Source organism: Sciurus vulgaris, assembly GCF_902686455.1.
Source record: "Sciurus vulgaris genome assembly, chromosome: 10".
In the NCBI taxonomy this organism is placed as follows: domain Eukaryota; kingdom Metazoa; phylum Chordata; class Mammalia; order Rodentia; family Sciuridae; genus Sciurus; species Sciurus vulgaris.
Genome location: NC_136470.1, coordinates 15,666,859 through 15,676,983, shown reverse-complemented (window position 1 = coordinate 15,676,983; position 10,125 = coordinate 15,666,859). Strand labels below are relative to the sequence as shown.

Genomic DNA, 10,125 nt, shown 5'->3' with positions numbered 1-10,125 from the left:
GCTTCACAGGCCTGTGGGATCATCTTTGGAACCGAAAATAGGCTGTAGCCTGCTGAAGAAGAGCCCCGAGTTTGTAAAACAGCTGCTGGAGTTCACAGAGGACGGCCCACACGCGCGTGTGGAGACACATCGCACATATTTATAGATACATATTTAATCTATGGCAACACGAGTACACCACTGAAATGTTCTCGTCTTCATGTTTTTACATCAGTTATCTGCCACAACACGTCCGCTTTTGGCCGTAATCAGAAGTTTGGCACGACGGCTAGTTTATTTTCTACATATTTATAATTTGCACTCATATTTTTTTTAAAGACAAATGCAAATAGTTCTTTATTATAGCAACTTATAAAACAAGCATTCATAAGCACATATATTATAATGGATGGGTTACTTCAAAATTGAAGGGAATAGCTTATATAACCAATGCAATTCATCAGTCTTCTTCATGAAGCCTAGAGACTGAAATGCTATATATTTTTGCTAAAAGTATATAAATTTCTGCTTTCTTTGCTTAGCATTTTGTGCTCCCCCAGTCAACAAAATGCAATTAGTAAAGCAAGCAGCACAGTTATATCTGCCAATGGTAACATACTTAAAGACTAATGAATAACAACAAATGTCATGGACAGCTTTTTTTACCTAGTTCCTTTTTCTATAGAAAAAAACTTTTACCTGGGCATTGGCCCCAACCCCTACAGTGACAAAACCTTTCCAACTCCTTTGAAAGCATTCTAAACAGCCATTTCCATTTTAATAGTTGGATGTGGATTGTACCCTTCAATCTGAAAGTCTTCAACTTTGAAGTCATCGATTTTCTCAACCTTTCGAAGGATTTTGAGCTTTGGGAAAGGTCTTGGTTCTCGCTGAAGCTGAATTTTCAGTGGCTCAATGTGATTCAGGTAAATATGTGCATCTCCCAAAGTATGTACAAAGTCACCTGGCTGTAGGCCTCTGATGTGCGCAATCATGTAGGTAAGCAGGGCGTAGCTGGCGATGTTGAAGGGCACACCCAAGCCCATGTCTCCCGACCTCTGGTACAGCTGGCAGGACAGCTCCCCATTCACCACATAGAACTGGCAGAGGGCATGGCATGGAGGCAGCGCCATCAGAGGAAGATCTTTTGGGTTCCAGGCACACATGATGATTCTTCTGTCATCAGGGTTGGTTTTGATGGTGTCAATCACTTTTTGCAGTTGGTCTACTCCTTGACCAGAATAATCTGAATCCATATCTTTGTATTCTGCCCCAAAATGTCTCCACTGGAAGCCATAAACTGGGCCCAGGTCCCCTTCTTGTCTGGTGGAGAAACCCAGTCCATCCAAAAAGTCTCGAGATCCATTGGCATCCCAGATTTTCACTCCCTTGGAAGATAGTTCTTTAGCATTTGTGGATCCCTTGATAAACCACAGCAACTCCTCCAAAACACCCTTCCAGAACACACGTTTGGTTGTCAGCAGAGGAAATTCATCTTTGCCGGTTCTCCGTTCCCTTCCAGGTTTAAGAGAAAAGCTGGTTGGTGGGAAGCCGTCAGGAACAAGCACCAGCCGAGCTCCTCAGTTCTTTCCCGCCTTCGCCGCAATTTGCACTCATATTGACAGTGGTGAAAATGGATTCTTAGACTACTTTGTCCTGAACTTCTAGTCATAAAAAAATGATGATTATATTGCTACTTGAATTGAAGGGGCATTGAGGAATTTTAATAATCCTGATTAAAACCATGTAAGGATTTATGAGTCAGAGGGGATGATTGTCCTTCTTCACCCCTGGGGCACATCTGCCAAGACCCCCAGTGGGCACCTGAAATCACAGGCAGTACCCAACCCAAGAAATACTAGATTGTTTAATATACATACCTATGATAAATTTTAACTTATAATTTAGGCACAGTAAGAGATTAACAGCAATAACCTACCATAGATCTTAGAATCATAGGGTATGATTTTTTAATTTCCTTATTGTCAAGGACTTTCATCTTTTCACTTAAAGGAAGAACTTTATAGCTTCTCATTAGCATATATGAAATGCCAGCATCATTACCTTGTGTTTTGAAACCTTATTAAGTAAAATAAGGGTTATTTGAACATAAGCGCTGAGATGCCACATCAACTTAATAACAAACAGCTATGAAGTAACAATTGGGAGGGTAATGTATACATTGTGGATATGCTGGACATATGGATGATTCACGTGCCTTTGTAGGGACAGAGCAGGACAGCATGTAATTTCATCATGCTACTCGCAACACTGCATAATTTGAATTTGCTTATTTCTGGAATTTTCAAAGTGATATTTTCAGACTGAAGTTGACAGTAGCTAAAACCACAGAAAGCAAGACTATGGAGAAGGAGAAATTACTATAGTATCTGCCTAAATATTTCATTAAAATGTGATCTTATCACTGTCCAGACAACGCTTCTCATCCTTTTATTTTGGAGGGCTTTTTGGTTGTCATTTTTTGTTGTTGTTGTTGTTGTTGTTGTTGTTGTTGTTTTGGTACCAGGGATCAAACCCACAGGTGCTTAACTACATCCCCATCCCTTTTTATTTTATGTTTTTTGTTTTGTTTTGTTTTGTTTTTGTGGTGCTGGGGATTGAACCCAGGGCCTTGTGCTTGTTATTTTATGTTTTGAGACAGCATCTCACTAAGTTGCTTAGGACCTCATTAAGTGGCTGAGGCTGGCTTTGAACTTGAGATCCTCCTGCTTTCGCTTCTGGAGCCTCTGGGATTGCAGGCACTTACAAGCACCCAGTGCTTCACATCTCAAGAATGGTCAGTTCCATCTGTTCTACAGGTGACTATGTACATGCTCAGCATTGAGTGAAGGCATCAGAAGTGTGGTGCCTGCTTGTGTAACATGAAGATATCGCTGTGTAACAAATCGCCCTGAAACACGCTGCCCAAACAACAATCGATAAATAACCCGTGGTTCTGCAGGCCAGCAACTTAGACCAGGATATCTGAATGCTTCTACCCTTGACTGGCCACCCCAAGTACCTGAGGCCAGCTATGGGCTGCTCCAATGACCCTGCTTCTAGAAGTTGGCCAGCCATCAGCAGAGGCATCTCAGCTCTGCTCCATGTGGTCTGTCATTCTCCAGCAGGCTGGTCTAGACACAGCTTCCTCACCATGACAAGATTCCAAGAGAAAATAGAAGGGCATAAGGTCTTTAAAAACTCTGTGTCCCTTCTATTGTGACAAAATAGCTACTACAAACTTTGCACCTTAACACAATACTCATTTATTAGCTCTCTGTTCTATAAATCAGAAGTTTAGCCCAGATGACTGGGTTCTCTGCAATGGGTATCTCAAGGTTGAAATCAAGGTGTCAGTTCTCATCCGAAGGGTGTACAGGGGAAAAATCTGTTTTCCATCTTATTCTTGATGTTAGCAGAATTCATTTCCTTGTTTTTATAGGCCTGAAGCCCCCAATTCCTTGATGGCTTTTAATCAGCAGCCACTCTCAGCCATTAGAGGCTACCCACACTCCTTATCACAAAGCCCCCTCTATCACCAAGCTGGCCAGATCATGCCAACTCCTTCAGATCTGCAGATGCCTCTGTCTCTGACTTCCAGCCTGTGAGTGCTCTTGAGATTAGGTCCAATCTACCTGAACCACCTCCATAATTAAAAAATGGATTATTAAGCTGAAATAAAAGCCACCACCACCCAAATGGAACTCTCCAAATTCATAGATACTCTTTCATTTACTGCTGTTTCAAGATTCATGGAATTAAAAATCTTTTCTTTCTAAATCTGAATAGTTTCCACCTCTTTTCCATATATCAAATTTGTGAATCTGGTTTAAGGGGGAAAAAAAGACTCCCATAAACTCAGAAGTAAAAAGGGACAAGATAAATCTCAGTTAAGTGACTAGGGAAGGGTAAAATGATTTTCTGTCCTCAGTGGATTTGTATCTACATATTATTAAATTTCTGAAGCTTTGGGGACAGATACAGATAAAACAAGACTTCAAAAATCTATGATTTTTTTAAGTGTTGAAATTATGGCCTGCCAAAGGAACTAAACCAACCATTCTCAAAAGAAGAAATACAAATGGTTGACAAATGAAAAAATGTTCCCAGTCTCTAGCAATTGGAGAAATGCAAATTAAAACTACACTGAGATTCCATCTCACTCCAACCAAAATGGCAAATATCAAGAATACAAGAAACAATAAATGCTGGCGAGAATGTGAGGAGAAGGGTACACTCATACATTGTTGGTGGGACTGCAAATTAGGGCAACCACTCTGGAAAACAATATGGAGATTTCTCAAAAAACTAGGAATACTAGGAATGGAACCACCTTTGATCCAGTTATCCCACTTCTCAGTATATATCCAAAGGATTTAAAGTCATCGTACTTCAGTGACAGAGCCACATGTTTATAGCAGCTCAATCACAATAGCTCTGGAGCCAACCTAAGTGCCCTTCAACAAGTGAATGGATAAATAAATTGTGGTATATATACACAATGGGGTATTACTCAGTCAAAGAAAAGTGACTTTATGATATTTGCTGGTAAATGGATGGATCTGGAGACTAGCATGAAAAGTGAAATGTCAATCCCCCAATCCAAAGGGTAAATGTTCTCTCTGATATGTAGAAGCTAACCCATAATATGGAGAAAGGGAAGAAGAAAGTTCAGAGGATTGGACAAAGGAGAATGAAGAGAAGGGAGGGGAAATTGGAATAGGAAAGACAGTGGAAAAGCATCTGACACAACTTTCCTATATACATACACGAATACACCACAGTGAATTCCACCATCATGTCCATCCACGAGACTGGGGCCCTGATTAAAATAACGTATATTCCATGCAGGCATAATGTTGTCAAAATGGACTCTACTGTCATGTACAATATAAAAGAACCAATCAATTTTTAAAAATTTGAAAGTAAAGAAAAAGAAATCATGGTGGCTTGTATTTAAATACAGGCTTAATTAGCTCACAAAATGTTTAAAAAGATGAACTGCTGTGTGATTCATGGACTGCCTTGGAAAAGCACACCAAGCTTAGCATAGGAGCTTGTGGGAAACATATCTTTCTTTTGAAGATTTTTTAGGATCCATGCCCTTCCCTACGTTCATCACTTTGTTGCTCTTAATTCTCTGCTAAATGGGCCAAATTTACCAAGTTCTGTATAATTTCACAAGTCAGGTCTGCCAGAACTCACAGAGGTTTCCATTGCTGATGGGGGTGAAGCCAGTAACACACACGGAGAACCCAAGAACTGTATGGACAACTACCCATGAAATAGTCATTTTCAACAAGAAACACGGTACAGAGCAGGTTGTGGGGAGACACTGGGAAGTGAGGTGCCCAGGGTTTTGTTTGTGGATGACACTATTGAACTCCAGAACTGTGGCTTAGGCTCCTTGTTCAACATTCAGGTCAGTGTTGCCATGGAGAACTCAGAATAGCAATGATTTGCCTGCATATGTGCCCCCCCCCCTTTCTGTCACCTTCCATTTATGTATATGTTATTGAAGTAACACTAGGCATGTTCAACTTTCTTTTTTGAAAAGCTATTAGCTTAGCTGGTGGTCTGTATTATTTCCACATTTAAGCAATAAAGCAGGGTTTCTTTTAAAAAAAAAAACTCTGACTTCTTTTTTTTTTTTTTTTTTTTCAGTTAAGTTTGTTGCCAGATCTCCCAAAAAGACAGCTGAAGTCTATTAAATATGTTGATCGCTATTATTTGGAGAAGGTGTTGGCAAGATTTTGAGCAGGGTGTGATGTTGCTGATGTATTTTTCTGACAATGTAAGGATGAGACAAGATAAAGGGGAAGAAAGGCCGCTGGATATGGATGAGGGTGTAGGAGGGCTCCTTTCTCTCACTCACCTCAGTGACAAAGTCAAGTGTCTTTAAAGTGTGAACACCAGCTGGGACAGTTATATCTGCCTGACACATGAGTTTGCCTTTCAGAAACCTTTCCTGACATAGGATATAGGCCCATGAAAAGGCCAGAAGCCTATGTCCCTTGGTGGTCACTTATGCAAGTCCCTGCCCAGCTTCTTGGATCCCAAAACTATAATGTCTGTATTCTAGGGAAATGAAACAAAGATAGTTCTGGTCCCCAGTGTTTTTCCAGTGTACCATTTCTTCCCCCATAATAATAAATGGACGCTCACATTTAAATGCATTTACTCCATAAAGTCCCACTGCAGGATCACTCTTGGACACTTGTGGGCAGAAAGATCAGGTTGCTGTCCTTGGGAGCTTATTTCCTTGTAATTTTAATGCATTTTGCTCTTGGTTAGTTTTCCTGATAATTCTAAGACATTTTGAGATCATTAGAGATGTCCTGAAATATACCTATACTAACTGGGTTATAAATCATGATAAAACATAAAGTTCACATTTTCTTTCATGTGTATTCAGAATGAGATTAAAAAAATCAAAAAACTAAAGTAGGTATTCACAGATACCCTTTCAACTGAGAGCTGCAAGTATATATATTCTATGTATATATTTCTGAAGTCACTTGATGACCTAAAAAGTTTCCTCCCTCTTAATTTGCTCTTGCTAAACAACAGCATTTTCCTGTTTGGTGAATGAAAGAACATAGGTCTTTCGCTTTTTTATTTTTCCCACTGAAAAAATGGAATTCTCTATTTGGTCATCACACTAAGGATTAGAGATGCCATTTTAAACACAACTAATTAAAGTGTTTCCTGATACTAGTGTGTTTTTTTTTAATCACATTAGAAGGAACTAAATGTAAAATACTATGGATAAACATAGAATTACTCAGAACCCATGGGGAAAAGTTCTGAGCATCTCTTAACATGATAGGCAAAAACTGGAAGTTGTCTTCTCCATAGCATTCTTTTTTAAATTTTATCCATTTTTTGGAGAAAACTGAATCTTCACTATTAAAAACAACTCTGTGAGCAAAAATTACTGATCTTGAGTACAGGGCACTGTTTAAGCAGAACTTTCTGTGGTGATGAAAATGTTCTATATACTGGTAGTCACTAGTTACAGGGGGTTATCCAAATTTAAATCAACTAAAATTCAGTAAAATTAACAAGTCGGTTTCTCAAGGGATAGAAGCCACGTGTTAAGCCTGCAACAGTGAGAGCAGTAGCCACCATATTGAATAGTACAGTTCTGGGACTATGGAAAGTTTAGGTATGCAGTGAAAACACACACACAGGGTTTTCCAAACATGGGTAGAAATGGGAAATGTTTCCCAAAAGACCTCTATGCAGCAGGAGAGAAAAGGCCCACTTTGTGTCACCTGGAGCATTTTTTTCCTCTTTCCTTCAAGTTTCAACCAATAATTAAAACACACTCAGTACTTTTCATCCCAGTACTTTAAGCGAATTCTCAAGTCTCCCCCTGGAGAGTTCCCCTGATCTGTGTTTTACACACCCCATCTATAGACAGCACACTTTCCAAGTACCCAGTGTATGTTTCCCATGTAAATTAACTTTTCTGGTCCTTTCGATATATTTATCATGGAAATTCCCCCTACAAAGCCTATCTATACCTTAGCAACCACACTTTCCGAGGCAGTTCCATTAAGCGGTTTCCTCTATTTACTTTTGTCTATTTCTACAACCCAGACCATGCCATAAGATTTCTAAACTGTCAAGAAAGATGAAAATAGACAAAGTTCTTTATTGTACAGATAAACTTTTGGAATGTCTTTATTTCCATATGAGAGCAGACATAGAGCAAGGATTCAAATGACCCTTGGTCAAACTCTGAGGGCCAGTCACAAATTTCTGCCGACACTTTAGTCAACTGGGTATCACAGTTCACATATGAATGACAGAGATTATTCATAAATTAATCCTTGCACAAGGCATCGAATCCAGTTTAAAAGAATTTTCACAAGAGTGAAAAGATATCCTTAACCAACCTCAGACTCATGCTATAATTCTTCACAGCTACAATGTTAGTATGAGCTTAAAATTCAAGTGAAGAAAAAGCCATCAATAGCAATCTTCCATTTCTACCCGCCTGGTACAAGTTTATCAGGTAGAATTCCTGGAAATGATTGACATTATTTTTCTGAAGTTGGCGCCAGTCTGGATAGGTGGGAAAGAGTCTACCACATCAATGTGCCTCAAAGAAATCCTTTCAAGAAGTAAAACAAAAAAAAAGGAGATAACTTTGTTGTCAAAAGAATTTTTAATATAGCATCAACTGTCCAGATATTACTGTAATTTAGATGGATCAACTAATTCTAGTTATGTGATTTTTTTACATTCCTTTTATATATACTATAGTCCCTTTGTTTTCCTGAAATAAAGTAAGAATTCATAACCTGAAAAAAAAATAAAATTAGAGAATATTGGTCAAATTGTTGCCCACTTGTCTAGCATTTAAATGAAGTAGGTTCCTGAATCTAAAAGCCCCTTTTCATATTATAATGAAAAAATGAGATAAGACAGTTTTATTGGTAAAACTCTTAAAATGAAATTGACTTCGATCTTCTAACAAAGAACGTGTTTGCGTTAATATTGTCTTTTGACTTATACTTTCAAACTTGTGCAGCTGCCTATATTCTGTGCTGTTGTTAATTTTTAGTGATATTCATCCATTTAGTGCTGAGAAATTTTTTTATAGTTTCACAGAAATATATTTTGATTTTTTGATGGAGTTAAAAAAAAGAAAAAAGAAGTAAAACAATCCACCAAGGCTTTGGCTCTGCCTTGAGGAATACCTCAGGATTTGATTTCTTCTGGTCTTCATGGGTAGATTGACTTACTCATTATTATTATCTACACCTGGACTGTCTCCAACTGGAAATGACATTGGCAAGTGCAGTAAGTGAACTATATTCAGGATTACCTCCTGTGGGAACTAAATATTGATAAATGTATTACTAAATACACTGCCTTTTTGAGAACTACTTAATGCACTGTTGGATACAGGAGATTGTTTACAAATATATATGTGCTTGAATTCTAATATAATCACAAGTTGCATTTATTCCCTGAGCTGGCTGACTGGGTTTACATAATGTGCTTTAGCCCCAAGATGCCTAAAGAACATCTGCTCCATCACATGCACACCTGCCAGGCCAGTTCCCAGTCAAGCTCAATGCAAAGTGTAAACCCTTATTCCTAAGGCATAACCCAAACCAGGTGGGCCCCATGAAAGGAAATAAGGCAACATGAGATGCCCTCAAGCCAATTATAAGATGAGACCTACCTCCCGTGTCACCCTCAGGAGTCAGTTGCTCATTTCAGTCCAAATTAACATTTTAACTCCAAAAAGAAAAAAAAAAATGACATAGCATTATGTTTAGAATATATATGGAAAGCAGCAGGATCCCAAAAAAAAACATGAAGAGGAGAAAAATGTCTGAAGAGGTGTTCAAATCTATTACAGAAACAGTCTTCCATAGACAGAAAACCAGTCCAGATTTGGAGCAGATGTCAGCAAATTACAGCCCATAACCAAACATACCACCTGTTTTTGTAAATAAAGTTTTATTGGAACATGGCCACACCCGCACGTGTGTGTGTGTGTGTGTGTGTGTGTGTGTGTGTGTGTGTGGTATGTGGTCTATGGCTGTCTTCAGGGCATATATTAAAATAGATCAGCTGTGACAAAGACATCCATAAAACTGAAAATATTCACTGTACAGAAACAGTTTGCTGACCCTAAAATTTGCCAAAAAATAGTAATTATTCCAGTTGCCTGAAGCACTTCTTTACATCCCTTACAGAGTAGCATTTATATCTCCCTCTGGAAGGCAACTCTCAATCTCTGCTTGGTATCTGTAAGTTCTGAGAATCATTGTTTCTTTATTAACATTTGGTAAGCTTATCTTTAGGAACTTGAAAGAAGGTTGGGAACACCTCTGAGTTTAATTTCAAAATACGTGTGAGCCTGACCCCGGGATTCTGCAAGAGCTGGTAGCTAGGATAACAATGCATCTTCTAGAGGCTTTTCAAGGGTTGCCTGTGGCCCAGGACTTTGTAGTACAGGCGATGGGAGGGAACTTGAAAGATCAGGCATAATTACTTTTCCAAATTTTCACCATAAATAATCGTTTTTAGAAGATTCCAGTAACTTACCCAGGGAGGTGGGGGAGTGGGATAATGACGCAGTGGCCCTGCTCTGACCTGTCATGTGCAATGTCATGCTGC

General features: G+C 38.9%; 1 protein-coding gene across 1 annotated transcript; it reads right to left on the bottom strand.

The window, feature by feature from the left end:
* Positions 1-319: 319 nt before the first annotated feature.
* Positions 320-3,069, bottom strand: LOC306670369 (thymidylate synthase-like; the record flags this gene model as incomplete). Its single annotated transcript, XM_079155068.1, has 2 exons — positions 320-1,515; positions 3,002-3,069. The coding sequence occupies 2 exons, from the start codon at positions 3,067-3,069 to the stop codon at positions 738-740; spliced, it is 846 nt and encodes a 281-aa protein (XP_079011194.1). The 3' UTR covers positions 320-737.
* Between the last annotated feature and the right edge of the window lie 7,056 nt (positions 3,070-10,125).